At 39.8% G+C, this 18,391-nt stretch overlaps 1 protein-coding gene across 2 annotated transcripts in view; it reads left to right on the forward strand.

The window, feature by feature from the left end:
• Nucleotides 1-18,391, forward strand: part of pibf1 (progesterone immunomodulatory binding factor 1) — a 121,067-nt gene that overhangs the window by 45,572 nt on the left and 57,104 nt on the right. For both annotated transcript variants that reach the window (XM_078221574.1, XM_078221573.1), the window contains exon 11: nucleotides 17,570-17,735. In XM_078221574.1, the coding sequence (XP_078077700.1) occupies nucleotides 17,570-17,735 (166 nt within the window). The remainder of the gene's footprint in view (nucleotides 1-17,569; nucleotides 17,736-18,391) is intronic.

Genomic DNA, 18,391 nt, shown 5'->3' on the forward strand with positions numbered 1-18,391 from the left:
GCATTTCTACTTCATCCCCGTTGATGTAGACAGGGCATGTTCTTCACTACATTTCCTGAAGTCGATGACAATCTCCTTCGTTTTGTTGACATTGAGAGAGAAATTATTGTCGTCGCACTAGTTCACCAGATTCTCTATCTCATTCCTGTACTCTGTGTCAGTGGACATGAGCAGGAATCTTTAATCTTACAGAAATAATGATTCACAAATAAATGTTTGTACTCTTAAAGAAGGGAAATTTGGATTGTTGTGAAGGATTGACAGAGAGAAGTCAACTGAAGAATGATAAAAGCGAGCGATATTCCTTCAAATGTGCATAATTGTCTCTGAGACGGCATATAAACATGAAGGAAATGAAGTTTGGCTTTAAGCACACTATGGCAATATTTCTAATTTATCACCAATCGCTAGTGCCAACTGAACATGAATTTAATTGGGGGGGGGGGACCTAGAAAGTGAATCTCCATTCTGGCTTGCGGAGAATAGAAACACAAAGGCAACTTTAGATAACGTGAGAAATGTTTTTCATTTAGCCCCTTTGAGAAATATGAATTAGCAGTAACTGAAAGATGTCAAGAGGTAATGATAAAGTTGTACAAACTTTGATAAACCCTCTGATATAAGTGTTGTCTGCAGTTTTGGGCTGCAATGCTAGAAAGAGGTTTTTGGGAGGTTGCAGCATCGATTCACTAGGCTAATCTCTGGTGTGAGAAAATAAAAATACGAAATAGGTTTGATACACCAGGTCTTTCTTTCATTAGAAAAATACAAATTACTGGACAGCATATTAAAAATGAGCAAAAGTATGAAAGGATGTAATAAGGTAAGTAGAAGACAACTGATTTTCAGTAGTTAAGGGGCAGAGTACAAGAGTTAAGAAATTACAAGACAAGATTGAATATAAAGGATTTACGACAGAAGCCTGGATAAACCCCTTTACATGGACTTGTGAGGGTGTTGGGATTCATTAACAGTTTAGGTAAAGAAATGTAAGGATCCAAGAGTAGAATAGTTAGGTAGATGAAGGGCAAAGGCTTGAAGGTATTTGGGAACACAATAACTAAATGTGTTTGGAACTATTTGCTTGTGAGAGGATAAATCTTGACCAAATGTTTGGAGTGATTGACCTGTTTCCATTTGTAACTTCTGTGTGCTTTTCGATATTTAGATGAAAGTATTTGCTTTGAGGATACTAACTTGCTCGGGAGAGATAAATGATGCGAAAACTGACTTGTTGAGCAGTATGCAAGATGGCATTAGGTTTTGGACAGGACATTTTCAGTGACTGGTAGCTAACACCCTTGCTTTTAAGAAGCAATTTTATTATTTCAAAAGTGAGTCATTCAGTGGTAACATCTGTAAAGACCTGTTTCAGTAGCTCAAAGTCATTGTAAATGGGCCTCCAGGGTAACTATGTTGATTTAGGAGTGCGTTTGATGAGTTTATACTTATTTATGAATTCGCTGCTCTTGTAGTTTTGCCAAGTGTCATTACCCTTGCCAATTGTTTTTAAAAATGATTATAATTGTTAGTAAAAATTTAGGGACTTGAGTATTCTGCTCAATCCCTGCGGCCAATCCAGCCATTCAGTTATGGCGTGAAGATTTGTACCTCTTCTTCCTGTGATCTGCTTTTGATCATATCCGTTGATACCCTTGCATGAGGAAAAACCTATTGATTTTGGTTTGGGAAATTTTGATCGAGCCTGCATCAGCAACCCTTTGGGGCATAAAGAATTAAAGACTTTTACCACTCTCCATGTACAAAAGTGCTTCCTTATTTCACCCTTGAATGCCCTGGCTCTATTTGTAAGCTTAGGTTAAACCTGTGTGAAGTGTTAGTTCAGTCCTGACTGGAGTATTGTTTCCAAATCTTGGCACCATACTTCAGGATCAACCTGAAGGCTTTAGAGGAGGTAGAGAAGTGATTACTAGAATGGTTTTCGGGATGAGGGATTACAGTTATGTGAACAGACTGGAGTTGGGTTAATAGGTTGTTCTCATTAGAATAGAGAAAGTAAAGACAAAATTGATGGGGCTGTTTAAAATCATTAAGGTATAGATCGAGAAACTGTTTCCAGTGGCTGAAGGGTCAATGACCAGAAGGTACAGACTTAAGGTATTTGGCAAGAGAATCAGAGGCGACATGAGAAAAAAACATTTTATGCAATTACTGGTTAGAATTTGGAATGCACTGCATGACATGGTGGTGAAAACAGATTTGATAGTATTCTTCAAACGGTAATTGACTTAAACACTTGAAGGACAAAACATTGCAAGGATATGGGAATGACTTGGGGGAATGGGACTAACAGGATTGTTTTATGGAAGAGCCATCAGAAACTCGATAGGCTGAATGACTACCTTCTGTGCTTATGCACAATTCAAGGACACCCAGAGTTGGGGTCTGACAAAGGCCGTGTGAACAACTACAGCCCCCTTGAGATAAAGGCCAGCATTCAAGTCTTTGTAATTATTTTTTGTACTCGTGTTCATGGATACCAAAATTCCTTTGTTGGGTAAGTGTGTTGCCCAGGGTCTGTACTATGAGCTCAGCTTTTGACTGTATGTTACAATGGCCCAGAAGAAGACATAGAGGCCGGGATTTCTGCTGCAGTTGGGCAGGGTCGGCTCTGGGAGATGCGCATGCGTTCCCGGCGCATGCGCAAATCCCAGAACAAGACCGGCGATGCGCATCTCCCACCCCTACCCGCCAGAAAAGTTGCAGGTTGGGATGGGAGAATCGCGGCCATGGTGTCAATGACAACAGCAAGCTATGAAGGACATACACAAATTTATGGCAGATTGTCCATCCATCATTTATAGTCTGTTGAACATGAAGAAAATATTCTGATTAGCTTTTCATTGACTTAAAGTGAATGGCCTCACATTTACCCAGATTGAATTCCATCTACCAAAAATTTGCCTGCCAACTTAATCTGTATATGTCCCTTTGAAATTGTTTGTTCCCATTGATACAGTTTATTGTGTTCATAACTTCAGATTTCACCGCATGATCTAGACTAAAGTCCTTTTCAGGTTCCTTTCTCTGAATCCTGTGCACAAAGCTGATTTTAATTTTAGTTCCAGAAGATTCCCGAATGTGGAAACTTGGAAGAGCTTGCTCTCTGACTGATATTCTCTGACCAATAAGGGAGCAGCCTTTTTGAACTAATCAGCCTATACTAGTCCTCCTTGTCCAGGAGTGTGACAGAACTGAAGCATTCGGGTTTTGGAATAGATGAGAATGGGCAGGGGAAGAGAGCGAGTTTGAATTTTACATTTTTAAGGATCTCACTGTTTTCAGCAGCACACCATGTTTTGTATTGTATGGTGGGAGGCAGGGATCTCAGTTTTAATGTATGATCACATTTCAATGTGTAGCCTACTCATTAATTTTGATACATGTTTATCTTTGATATTTGTCTATTTCAGCCTTGCAAATTTTACCAAAACATAACCAGAGATGATGATGTCATTGTGTAATACTCTGAGCTTCAAGAATGTTCCAGAATGGTGCACTGCGAAGCTTGCTGCTTAAGTATAGTTATAAGAAGCAATCCTTGAGCAAAGTATTATTTAAACAGTCATAAACATTCAATAATTCCAATTTAAAAACAGTTGTCTCACAGTATAGGGGCGATGTGAGAAGCATATTGCTCGTGTGGACATGAGATTGCAAAGAAATAATTTTGTTTTACATTTGGTGTATTCCACAATCCCATCAAAATTACCATGTATATTTTTTATAACCTTGAATAGTAGATGATCTGTGATGTTTTACGCAGGGATTCTTCAAATCCCTTTGCAGCCTTGCACGTTTTCCACACTCTCTTTGGACTGCTGATTTCAGCATCTTGTGCATGCCCCCCACTGGCCTCCCAGTCTTCGCCCCTCCCTCTACACCCCCGCCCACACACACACACACACACACACACACCTTCAGTTGCCTTGGCTTTGATCTCTGAAATCACCTCCGTAAAAACTGCTTTTGAATCTTAAAAATCTTCTGAGGCTGTGTTTTTAGTCACCTCCTCATATTTGTCTCCCATTAGTTGGCGTCTTCACTTCTTGCTACTCTGTAAACTGCCTTTGGACATGCTATATGTTAAAGGTGGATAATAGGAGTTGTTAGAATGATTGATTGCTCAGTGTTCTCCCTCTGAACCTTAATGTTTGTCAGATGGATTTGAAAATATAACTTTCAGGTTTATTTTGGTTCCCATTTAAAAGACATGGAAGGGACTTTTCTCCACATAGTTAAATCGAATTTTATATATACATTAAACTCTGCACGCATGTTAATGGTATGCTGGTATCCGAGGATGAAGGTGGTGCTAACTGGTGCGTTCTGGATCCCGAATCACTGATCCCTCTATTAAAACTATTCTATGACATATCCAGGCATCCATGCCCATCAACAACAGATGCGATAAGAGTATTTTCAATCTGGTATTTGGAAGACGTCCAAGCTGGTATTTCCTTAACCTCTACTGCAGATAAATTTGTACTGCAAGGCAATACAAGAATTTTTAAGAATGTGTGGTGAAATATTTATCATTATAGGTAATCCAAGACTGAAATGTATATCGACTATTCTGCTGCCGTCAGTCAACTTGGCCATCTCAGATATAAAAGAGAAACTTGTCTATTTCAGCCTTGCAAATTTTACCAAAACATCACCAGAGACGATGTTGTGTCATCACATAATACACTGAGCTTCAGGAATGCTCCAGAATGATGCACTGCGAAGCCTGCTGCTTAAGTAGTTATAAGAGGCAATCCTTGAGTAATTTCTAAGCGCAAAGTATTATTTAAACATTCATAAACAAATTCTCCACGAAGTGATTGAGCACTGTCAAAAGTGCTACTGCCCTTGACATAAAAAGGAAAACTGCTGAGGTCTGCTTTTGTAGATAAGTACCTGAGAACAGACCTATGTGAGACCAAATGGTGATTCTCCCTCTAATGTTCCCTCCCTTAGTGGAGACTATCTTGATTTCTAACCAGCATTATGAACTGTTTACAATTAGGGTTGTATTTGCAGTTTGTGTTCCCATGGCAATATCCACTGTTGGTTCAACATGTTTTGCCACTCTATTTTCGTCACTTGCAGTATGGGTTGTATAAAATAAAGTTCACTTGCTGGTTGACTGTTCAACTGTAATTTGGCATGAAGCCTGCACCATTGGTGATATAGTGCTTTATATGATATAAAAACATTAGCAGCGAGGGTATTTTTGTAGAAAAAGTTCAATGAAACTTAAGAATAGTTTTCCAAGTTCAAAGGGCGCCACTGAGGGACTTTCTAAAGTAGTCACAAAAAGCTCCAGTAATAATGATAGGCATAAGATTGCAAAGTCAAGATTAAAGCCGGACATATAGAGTTATGTAAATTTAATCTTCTGAAAAACTATTTATGACTAAACATAAATGTTTTATTTGCACATTCTATTCTCAGTAATCAAAAAATATGTTACAATTATCTGGGTGATTTTTAGTGAACCTGTGGCGCTGTGGTATTGTCACTGGACTAGTGACCCAGAGTAACGTTCTGGGGACCCAGGTACAAACCCCACCACGGCAGATGGTGAGATTTCAATTCAATAAAAAGGGCCAATGATTGTCGTAAAAACCCATCTGGTCCACTGTTGTCATTTAGGGAAATAAATCTGCCATCCTTATCCAGTTTGGCCTAATTGTAACTCCATAATCACAGCAATGTGATTGACTCTTAAATGCCCTCTGCATTTGAGGCAATTACGGATGTGTAATAAATGCTAGCTCACGTCCCACCAATAAATAAACTGAAATCAACCTTTTTTTTCACTTGCAACACCCAGGAAAATTTGATGATACTTTTTTCTGAAGGATAATTAATTTGAAATAAACTGTAAAGGTCATTTTGAATGTTTTCCCAAATAGGATGTGGGTATTTTAGAGTCGTAGACTCAAGAATATATATTACAGCACAGCATAGTGATAATCTAAATAAGGTAGTGTTGATTTGATGCAGACAATAAAATATGAGAGAATTGAATACCTAGAATTAAATATTAAGAGAAACCCACATGTGCAATTTAAGGTATTGCAACAATGAAAGTTCTCTATTCTAGAAATTCATTTCACAATTTTGATTATAACTGAAGTGTATTATGCTGATCTTGAAATCCTTCAAAGTTCATAAGTATAAATAAGTCAATCAAAGACAAGATAATGTTTGACAGCATCTGTGGAGAGAAAATAGAGCCAACATTTCAAGTCAAGACGACCCTTTGTCATCCTGACTCAAAACGTTGGCTCTATTCTCTCTCCACAGATGCTGTCAGACCTGCTGAGATTTTCAGCATTTTCTGTTTTTGTTTCAGATTCTAGCATCCGCAGTATTCTGCCTTTAGTAAGATAATGTTTGCAAGCCTCTATAAAGTGATTAAATGTTGCTGCTTGAAAACTGATCAAGAAGTCATTGCTGGACTTCAAACGTTGATGGGTTGTCTTTATCACAGTTGTTGGAACTGAGGTAAACATTTAAGAATAGTGAACTTTTGCAGCATAATGTTATACTTAATGCGTTACAAGATAATAAAAGGGGACTCATTATTGACGTTCTATAGTTCTAAATGCATTTTGCTTGTTGATTTCTGAGAGAATATTAGCTTTCCTTATTGGTCAGTTCATTTATATTCACCTACAACTTACTTACTTCTGCAAACAAAAATACATTCAGAAAGGTTAATCCAAGATTGTGAAACCACATTCACTGTAGTCAATATTTAGCGTGGAACTATAGTTTCCCTTTGGTAATTAATTATATGAAGGGGTCCTTTTTTTTAATTCTCTCCTTCTGTTTGTCCATTGCCTTTGCTAAAATCGATCTCCAACTTAGTGCCACATAATTAACTTGGTTCGTTTGCTTCGGAAATAATGGCTGGGATTTTCTGGCCACGTCTCTCTCTCTCCTCCTCCTCCTCCTCCCCCCCCCCCAACTTGGGCAGGAAATGGGAAAATTCCCCCACTTGGGCAGGAAAGTTTGTTACAGTTGGATTAAAAAGGGATGTGCAATAGCAACATATCCTTGCTAGTTCTCCAGCATCATTCTTTAATGAACCACAGTGGCGTTATGCCAGCAAACTTGAAATTTGCCAGCTGGGGGAAGTGGCAGCAGAGGGGGTGCACAGCACCATGACAATTACCATTTTTGTTGTTGGAGGAAACGGTGAAACACCATAGATGTTACATAAAGGAACTGGAGCTTTAAACCCTGAGACACCTTTAATTACATTAATTAAAAAGTTAATAATTGGTTGCAGTGAATGATTACAATCCCAGTCCCATAACAGCTTGGATTGTTAGGAATCCAGCATTGTTATTTCCATTGCTATAAAAAGGGCAGTTGCATTGTAAATATATGAAAATACATTGATAAACTTTAAACACTGTTGGTTATCTTCATCCACGTGCAATATTGTTTTTTATATTGCCCAGAGTGGCTTTGAAATATAAATATCCATTGGACTGATGTAATTGAATGAAATAGGGAAAATAAATTCTACTTTGTTTTGATAACCTCTCCATCTAGTAACATTAGTTAGCATTGCTTATGTATTTAATTTACATGGCACAGTATAAGTGTGACTGAAACTATTATTGCTGTCAGTCCACAGTATTGAGGCAATTTATAGCAATAATATCATATTCATGCACGAATAAAGACTGTAATAGTATTGTCTCTTTTACAGTCAACAATGAAATTTAGTTTGTCATTCACCTTCATAGCGACCAGCTTTTGACATAGAAATTAGTGCATCTAGATGAATGCCATAAGTAATTCATGTGACCTAAGGTGGAATAGAATGTAACCTCTCCAGTCCAGAATGCTCGGGACCAAGCCATTTCTTAATCTTAGAATTTTCTGGAATATAGAATGACATCAGCTTGCCTGACGGCAAGAGTGAACCAGAAAGCACAAAAGCATATTTACCTGAGACAGTGTTAAAGCATCATAAAACAGTCGTAAATGTTGTTTTATTTATCCAAAAATGATGCCTTCCATGTTTCTGTTCCTGAAGTACTTTACTAAAATGATACCAATGATGTCAAGGGTCTGCTCAAATAAATTTGGAATTACTGGTGTTTCCGACCAATAAATTTCTGTACTAAAGAAGTTACAGTTGCTAGTAATAATTCCCTATAGAGCTAAATATCATTTACATTTCAGTAAAATTGTTTCCATATGTATTGCATAAATAAACTCTATTGAGGATCAGTTGAATATCTTTGGGGCCATAGTCATTCATGACTTTAGGGTTCCCCTGCTAACTGCTATCCTATATACATAATGCATTAATACAGCTCTGCATTAGCTTCTCGTTAAAGCACATGTTGATATGCCATGGTTATACATCCTCATGAATATAACAGATAATCCCTCTACAGGACCTTGGTGAGACCACATTTGGAATATTGTGTGTAGTTCTGGTCACCTCACTATAAGAAGGATGTGGAAGCGCTGGAAAGAGTGCAGAGGAGATTTACCAGGATGCTGCCTGGTTTGGAGGGTAGGTCTTATGAGGAAAGGTTGAGGGAGCTAGGGCTGTTCTCTCTGGAGCGGAGGAGGCTGAGGGGAGACTTAATAGAGGTTTATAAAATGATGAAGGGGATAGATAGAGTGAATGTTCAAAGACTATTTCCTCGGGTGGATGGAGCTATTACAAGGGGGCATAACTATAGGGTTCGTGGTGGGAGATATAGGAAGGATATCAGAGGTAGGTTCTTTACGCAGAGAGTGGTTGGGGTGTGGAATGGACTGCCTGCAGTGATAGTGGAGTCAGACACTTTAGGAACATTTAAGCGGTTATTGGATAGGCACATGGAGCGCACCAGGATGATAGGGAGTGGGATAGCTTGATCTTGGTTTCAGATAAAGCTCGGCACAACATCGTGAGCCGAAGGGCCTGTTCTGTGCTGTACTGTTCTATATTCTATAATATTCCACAATGTTGTGATTTTTGTGTGATTTGTAAATAGTTTGATTTATTATTGTTACAAATATTAGTATACAGTGAAAAGAATTGTTTCTTGCATGCTGTACAGACAAAGCATACCGTACATCGAGAAGGAATGGAGAGAGTGCAGAATGTAGTGTTACAGACATAGCTAGGGTGTAGAGAAAGATCAACTTAATGCAAGGTAGGTCCATTCAAAAGTCTGATGGCAGCAGGTTGAGTCGGTTGGTACGTGACCTCAGACTTTGTATCTTTTCCCATCGAAAGAAGGTGGAAGAGAGTACGTTCAGGGTGTGTGGGGTCCTCAGTTATGCTGACTGCTTTGCAGAGGCAGCGGGAAGTGTAGATAGAGTCAGTGGATGGGAGGACATGTGGATCTCAATCTATCATCATCCTTGATTTCAAAAAAAGGTTTTCTTGTTTCCTGGGGAAAAATGAACTTTACAAGATGCAACTTGCATAATATAATGCTTATAATATGGTTCTCCTGTGAATACGGAAACATAGCGAGCAGTATTGTTTAATAAATCCTGTAATATACCCTTTCAGCATCTTTTAGTATCAAAGGATGCCTGGGCGTTGCAGATTTGAGCCACAAGTAGCTTCATTTTTCATTATGTATGTATCATGTATCTTTCCTGCTTCTTATCCTGTGACAGTTTTTTAAAAATCTGCATTTTGTTGTGATAGCTTATGAACTGAGCGACCTGTACAGGCTGGACAATTTCTTATCAGATTATCCTTTGTTTGCAAAAGATCCATTGTAGTTTGTTGCAAAGTAATTCTTGGTTGTGGCCATCTTTAGTAAAATTTAGCACATCTTACCTGTACTTTGCAGCTTGAGTGATTGGACTGCTTAGATTGGTTTAACTTTGGTCTGCGTTGATTTACTAAGTAAAATTGTTTAACAGGCTCTGAATTTGGTACTTCATTTCTCTTCAAGTTAAGGGTTCTGAAATAGGGATTTGTTGCATCTAGGGGAACATCAACGTCAATTTATTTATCATAATGTGGAATACTAAAATGTTTTAAAAATTTTTTAAAGCCAAATATAACATAATTTAAACCGAATCACTTCTACACATATAATTCAATAAACCCACCATGAAGACTCTATTGCATATGAACAGGAAAAAGCTACAAAAGTCTGAGATCACGTAGCAACCTACTCAAGAACAGCTTCTTCCCTGCTGCCATCGGACTTTTGAATGGATCTACCTTACTTTAAGTTGATCTTTCTCTGCACCCTAGCTGTGACAGTAACACTATATTCTGCACCCTCTCCTTTCTTTCTCTCCTATATACTCTGTGAAGAGTATGCTTTTGTCTGAATCTCAATACACGTGACAATAATAAATCAAATGAAAAGCTAAAGAGATGAATGTAACTGAGAAGAATGGCTGATAGGCATCTGTTCTTAAGTGCTAGGCTACTAATATGGCTTAGAAATTTGGAGAGGAGCAGTCACTGGGCATATATTTAATACTCCCTCTTAGTATCTTGCAAGCAGAAGTGTGGGAGCAGATTGCTTCTTCAAGTTTGATGCAAGAGCAAAAGTTACAAAAATAAAATGGAAAATTGCATTGCATCCCTAGTGTCCTGGACAACATTCATTTTTCAACCAGCATCACCTGAAATAGAATTGGGATGCTTAATCTGTGAGTGGAATTGTGCTTTGTGTAATGTGGCTGCCTGCATCAAAATAGTGATTGCACTTCAGAGCAATCTGTTGTATGTGAAACGCTTTGAGACATTTTTAAGATCTTATCAGAATTACATAATGCAAATCAACATATTAGTTGTTCAATGGCAACGTGGTTGAGCTATTGACACATACAAACTGAGCAATGGTTGCACCATTTGAGGTAATTCATGCTTGCATAGCAAAGCTACATTTTTAAGCAAGTACTGGGTCAGAAAAGATTGTTTTCTGATAACAAAACTGATGATCTAATTAAATATTTCTTTCTTCAGACCAAAAATATAATGGAATGCTTTTGCTCTGCAAAAATTGTTTTGACTCACAGGGAACAAATGAATTCGGCAAGAGCCCCTGGTTATAACTGTTCCCATTCTTGTTTTGATACTTGTCGATGCTATCATTGTGGCTTGGAGATTTATCTATTGTAAGTTCCATTTTAAGAGCACAGTTTGAAGTGTCAGACTACCTTGGCTCTTTCCACAATTATGAAAGACAAAAATATTTTGAGAAGAACACTTTAACCTCTTGTACTACAAAACTTTAAAGCTTTCAAATAGACAGGTGGACTTACTACTGTGCACTCACAATAAATTGGAGGATTATGCTTAAGAAGGCACAAGTTGGAGTAGGCTATATGGCCCATGAAGTCTGCTCCGCCATTCAGCACTATCGTGGCTAGCCTTGGGCTTCAACTTCATTTTCCTGCCCACTCTCCATATCCCTTGATTCTTCGCGAGACCAAAATCTGTCTATTGCAACCATAAATGTATTCAATAATGGAGCAGCCACAACCCTAAGTAGAGAATTCCAAAGATTCACATCTCTTTGAGTGAAGACATTTTTCTTCATGTTGGTCCTGAATGTTTGACCCCACCCCCATCCTAAGTCGGTGTCCCGTGTTTTGGATTCCCCAATCAGCAGAAAAAATCTCTCAGCATCTACCTTGTCAAACCTCTATAGAATCTTGTCTGTCTCAATGAAATCGCCTCTCAATCTTCTAAATAAAAGCCAAAAGAGAAAATGCTGGAAAATCTCAGCAGGTCTGGCAGCATCTGTAAGGAGAGAAAAGAGCTGACGTTTCGAGTCCAGACGACCATAGAACCATAGAAAATTACAGCTCAGAAACAGGCCTTTTGGCCCTTCTTGTCTGTGCCGAACCATTTTATGCCTAGTCCCACTGACCTGCACTTGGACCATATCCCTCCACACCCCTCTCATCCATGAACCCGTCCAAGTTTTTCTTAAATGTCAAAAGTGACCCCGCATTTACCACTTTATCCGGCAGCTCATTCCACACTCCCACCACTCTCTGCGTGAAGAAGCCCCCCCTAATATTCCCTTTAAACTTTTCTCCTTTCACCCTTAACCCATGCCCTCTGGTTTTTTTCTCCCCTAGCCTCAGCGGAAAAAGCCTGCTCGCATTCACTCTATCTATACCCATCAAAATCTTATACACCTCTATCAAATCTCCCCTCAATCTTCTACGCTCCAGGGAATAAAGTCCCAACCTATTCAATCTCTCTCTGTAACTCAGCTTCTCAAGTCCCGGCAACATCCTTGTGAACCTTCTCTGCACTCTTTCAATCTTATTTACATCCTTCCTGTAACTAGGTGACCAAAACTGTACACAATACTCCAAATTCGGCCTCACCAATGCCTTATACAACCTTACCATAACACTCCAACTTTTATACTCGATACTCCGATTTATAAAGGCCAATGTACCAAAGGCACTCTTTACGACCCTATCCACATGTGACGTCACTTTTAGGGAACTCTGTACCTGTATTCCCAGATCCCTCTGTTCAACTGCACTCTTCAGAGTCCTACCATTTACCCTGTACGTTCTTCTTTGGTTTGACCCTTTGTCAAAGCTCGAAAGTGGGATGAGTTAAAGGAGAAGTTGTTGAGAGATAGAACGAGTTCAAGCAGGCGGAAAGTGGTGGAGGATGGGAATTGTTCAGGCCTCTTTTCAAGAAAGAAGCGAAGAGCTCTCAGGCCGTCAAGGTGTGGGATGGAGGTGTAGAGAGATTGCACATCCATGGTGCATAGGGGGCGGTTAGGGCCTGCGAACTGGAAGCTGCCAGTATGACAGAAAAAATGCCACTTCTACATAAAAGTCTAGTTTATTCAGCCTCTCATCATGGGACAACCCCCTCATCTTCAGGACCAGTTTAGTGAATCTTTACTGTACCACCTCTAATGCAAGTATTATGCTTTGTTGAATATGGAGACCAAAACTAGGCGCAGTGGTCAGAATCTTATTGAGGCTGGAGAATTGGCAACAGGCCCAAATCCCCCCTCTTTTTGGGAAGGCTGCCAAGCCACGCACCAATCATACAGAGGCCCTTCCCCAGGACAAGATGTTTGCTGATTGAGAGCCATCAGCGTTTTACTCAGAAGTGCCACTTGAGAGACCGGCACAAGAGTCCCATAAACTCACGGAGACCAAGGCCCCAATTATGCAATTTTGGGAGGGAGAGGGGTGGGGGTTGTCATGGGGGAAGGGGTCAGCAGCAAGTGTATGGGGGTTGACCGTCAATGCACCCTCCTGACGTTCAGTCCCTCAATCAGGTGTTTGAGTGCCTTTGATCGAGGGAAATTAATTGGCCATTTAAGGACCTTTATTGGCAGTGGGGTGAGAAGGCAGACTGTTCCTTCCCACCCAGAACTTGATGGAGGCGGGGCTCCAGTACGTCATTATCCAATCTTAGAAAATGCTCTTCCCGTCTCCGAGACTCCGCACGGTGGCACAGTCGTTAGCACAGCTGCCTCACAGGTTCAATTCTGGTCTTGTCTGTGTGGAGTTTGCACGTTCTCCCCGTGTCTGCGTGGGTTTCCTCTGGGTGCTCCGGTTTCCTCCCACAGTCCAAAGATGTGCGGGTTAGGTTGACTGGCCGTGCTAAATTGACCCTCGTGTCAGGGGGATTAGCAGGGTAAGTGTGTGGGGTTACGGGAATAGGGCCTGGGTGGGATTGTGGTCCGTACAGACTCAATGGGCCAAAGGACCTCCTTCTGCACTGTAGGGATTATATGATCTCCACCAACGAGAGCAAAATATTCTGCAAGTAATCCAGATGTGGTCTCACCAAGAGCTCTGTATACTTGTAGCAAGACGTTATTTCTGTACTCCTATCCCCCAGCAGTAAAGGTCAACATACCATTTGCCTTCCAGTTGCTTGCTGTACCAGCATGCTACCCTTCTGTGTTTCTTGTATGAGCATACCCAAAAATCTCTTTGAACATCAACATTTATAGTTTCGCACCATTTAAAAAATATGCTGCATTTTTATTATTGCGACCAAAGTAAATTAATTCACATTTCCTGCATTATACTTCATCTGCCCACTCGTTACCCTCTGTCTTCCCCAGTATGCAAAATATGCAGTTCTACAAGAACAAGCATGTTGTACTGAGTAGCAAGCAATGTGTTATCCGGGTAGTAAGATTAAGCTATATTTGACATAGCCTATTTCTTTAAGAATATCCAAATATAGGTTACGTCTTTGTATAGTGTAAGATTAGTAGTTTTTATTTTAAATATTTTGCTTGTGATTTGGCGAACCAAATCTTAAATTCGCTCCTTGAAGCACAAAACATCAACCTATCATTTTCAAAAAGTTGTGTTGCCCTTAAATGTCTTGTGGCAGGTGGGAGGAGTTGCTAAAATAATCTGGTTTTATAGCTGCTGTATTAGATCATTATTTTAAAATATTTGACCGAACTGCTTGCTGCAGAATAGCTTTAATGAAAGAAGTTGGCGTATGTTAGCAATTCTAATGATGAGAATAATTTACCACAACATATTTGGGCACAGACTTCGGTTTGTGTATTCAACCATGTAACGAAGATACAATATAATTGTGTCACATTTATTATACGCCGTCTTACAATTTTTCACACCAACATACATTTGTTGATACCTCTTTGAAGTTTTCTATTTTTCATGATCGTTAAACATTACAGTTCTTACCCTATTTGCTCCTGGTATTAGAGATGTGCTGCAGCGCAGTAAATACATGCTTTGAATGCCTGTAAATCCTTGGTACAGTTGTTGAGCATACCCAGAGTTTCTAAGCAAGCAAAAAAAAGATTGCTCACATTCATACAATCCAAAGTTTCTGAGCCAACAATGACAGATGCCGTGATACAGCTGAGATGTAAAATGGTTTAGGAAATTACTCAAACTGCATTTTCTTCAGGTCAAGACGGAAAAAGGAGCAGCGTTTTTGAGATTCCTGTACTATGTCTGGAGATGAGGACGCAGCAATAACTCGATGTTGGTACTCGCTGCCATGAAATCCTTTCATTACGGATCCATAAGACATGGCTTCAGCATTTCATTAAGCTTGATCCTTCATATGTGTTGCGTTAGGGATGCAGGAGGAATGGTATTGTTGCAAAATAGCAAGGATTATTTTTGTAACCAAACTTAACACTGTGTGTAACATAAAAGATAACCCATCAAGTAGTACAGCTCCTGTGGTACAAAAGTCAAGTTGCTAGTATGTGTAAAATAAAATAAATTTGTTGTTTTGTAAATGTTTTTAATTATTGAGTTGGCAGATATTATTTTATACTATGCGAGGTGATGCATTTTGGTAGATTGAACCAGGGCAGGACTTACTCAGTTAATGGTAGGGCTTTAGGGAGATATACAGAACAAAGAGATCTAGGGGTACATGTTCATAGCTCCTTGAAAGTGGAGTCACAGGTGGACAGAATGGTGAAGAAGGCATTCGGCATGCTTGGTTTCAAGTTGGGACTTCTTGTTGAAGTTGTACAAGACATTGGTAAGGCCACACATGGAATACTGTGTGCAATTCTGGTCACCCTATTATAGAAAGGATATTATTAAACTAGAAAGAGTGCAGAAAAGATTTACTAGGATGCAATCGGGACTTGATGAATTGAGTTATAAGGATAGGCTGGATAGAGTGGGACTTTTTTCTCTGGAGCGTAGGAGGCGGAGGGGTGATCTTATAGAGGTCCATAAAATAATGAGGGGCACAGATCAGCTAGATAGTCAATATCTTTTCCCAAAGGTAGGGGAGTCTAAAACTAGAGGGCATAGGTTTACGGTGAGATGGGAGAGATGCAAAAGTGTCCAGAGGGGCAATTCTTTCACACAGAGGGTGGTGAGTGTCAGAGGTGGTAGTAGAGGCGGGTACAATTTTATCTTTTAAAAAGCATTTAGATAGTTACATGGGTATAGAGGGATAGGGGCCAAATGCGGGCAATTGGGATTAGCTTTGGGGTTTTAAAAAAGAAAGGGCGGCATGGAAAAGTTGGACCAAAGGGCCTGTTTCCATGCTGTAAACCTCTATGGCTCTATTATGTATAATATTTTATTGGGCCACTTTTGAGCAGTGATTAAAAAGAGAATTTTTTGTTTAATTTGTGAAGTATTATTGGACTGTTGGTTGTACCTTTAGGAGGAAATTGTAAATAATTGATCTGTTTTTATATATGCTGTACATAAGTACTCTTAACCTTTTCAAAACTCAGGATAAATATAGTAGAAGGAAAGTTTCTGCAACTCCATCATTTTAAGGGATGCATGGAGCAGGGGGAGAAGTTATTAGTTGAGCTAAAATGATCATTTATCAGGTCTTGACCAAGTTCCAATGCTTGCAATTGATAAAATCTCACATCCTATTATATTTTGTTTTTTAATACAGTTATATCAAAGTGAAGTTTCATGTAATTTAGAGAGAAAATGCTGGAAAATCTCAGCAGGTTTGGCAGCATCTGTAAGGCGAGAAAAGAGCTGACGTTTTGAGTTCAGATTACCCTTAGTCAAAGCTCCAAAGCTGGACTGAGATTTTCCAGCATTTTCTCTTTTGGTTTCAGATTCCAGCATCCATAGCAATTTGCTTTTATTTCATGTAATGTACTTTGATGCTGTGAATTGCCTAATAAGATTGATTAGCTTTGGCATATCATTGGAGGTAATATTTTACACTCCTGTTTTTCACTTCCCCTCTGCACCAACAGACCCTCATGGCACATGGTTACTCTGAAGGCTGTAGCGCTCCAGTACCTCACCCAAACATTTAACCTTTATGTATAGGTGTGAACAGTGATTGTCAGCATCCAGCTTGTTGAGATTTCAGCCTGGCCTGGTGCTTTCGAAGCAGATTTCCACTCCATCTGAAGAAGGAGAGCACTCCGAAAGCTAATGGCATTTGCTACCAAATAAACCTCTTGGACTTTAACCTGGTGTTGTTAAAGCTCTTACTGTGCTTTCCAAGTCCAACATTTAAGCCAGGTTCTTTTTGGCTAATTTGAAATTGGGAGTATAAGTCCTCACAGGATTTTTTTTTTTGCCCTCCTACATAATATACACGATGCATTCACCACTGTCAAACCTAAGACAACCTCATCTGGAGGGAAAAAAACCTAAATTGATCTAGGCTACTCTTGGTACACATGTCCTCCTTACTAGCATTTTGACAAAGTTTATAAAGTTTATTTATTAGTCACAAGTAGGCTTACATTAACACTGCAATGAAGTTACTGTGAAAATCTCCTAGTCGCCTGTTCGGATAAATGAACCTAACCAACACGTCTTTCAGACTGTGGGAGGAAACCGGAGCACCCGGAAGAAACCCATGCAGACACGGGGAGAACGTGCAAACTCCACACAGACAGTGACCCAAGCTGGGTCCCTGGCACTGTGAGGCAGCAGTGCTTGCCACTGTGCCGTCCCTACTTGGACGACAACTCGCCCTACTTGGGGAAGCCGACTTGAATGATATTCATTAGAAATCTCTATGGCGATGTGAGTATTATTATAATTTAATGTAAATTGACTAAAGCAGACATTACATATATTTTCCTACCTCTCTCTTGTTTTCCAGGTTTAGACAGATGCAAGTCAGCACAGATAGCCGCATATCTGAACTCATGAATCAGACAAAGCTAAAAACGTTTGATGCAGAGCGAGCTCAGTTGGTGCAAGAGGAAACGGCCAGGAATCTCAAGCAGTGCCAGGTGGAATGTGACAAATACCAAAAGAAACTTGAGGTAGAATATTTGGTGTTGTTTTCATTTTACAGCCACCAGATAGTATACACATAAGACAGGGTGAAAAAAATCAAAATCCACATCATTACACACAGCGCTAGTTTGATCCACTTTGCATTATCCATTTTGCTGTTTAACTCCACTGCCTTGCACAGTGGCCCTGAACCTACATCTTCGATGGTGCGCAAGGATGAAAGCCAGGCAGTGTAAGGGGGGCCAGAATCTGTGACAGGACACACCTCTGCCTCTCCATTATTTTCGTCCCAAAATTATGGAGGAGGGGGAAATGTCTTGCACCCATCCCTCATCTTATCTAAAGCCATTGTAAGTGACAGACCTACCTTCCCCTGCCAGTTTCACTGTTAATATGATCAAATCTGCGTGAAGCAGCCATTTTGACGAAACCATCATGGCACTGGTGGGGGCATAATGCTTCTTTCCCAAAGGTAATATTGCTGTGTGGAGTAGCGGCCGAGGAACTTCTAACTGTAACTTTTGGAAAAATGTAACTCCCTACCAAAAACAGCCAGGCCCCCCTCCCCACAATAGAACAGTTGGGCGCTAATTCATCTTCGCTGCCCTTTTACAGGACAAGGTCCCAAGGCAGGTGTTAAATGTATAAGAGCCATCGCCTTTATGTAATTGACTCCAAACCA

The sequence above is a fragment of the Mustelus asterias genome, chromosome 10 (genome assembly GCF_964213995.1).
Source record: "Mustelus asterias chromosome 10, sMusAst1.hap1.1, whole genome shotgun sequence".
Classification (NCBI taxonomy): domain Eukaryota; kingdom Metazoa; phylum Chordata; class Chondrichthyes; order Carcharhiniformes; family Triakidae; genus Mustelus; species Mustelus asterias.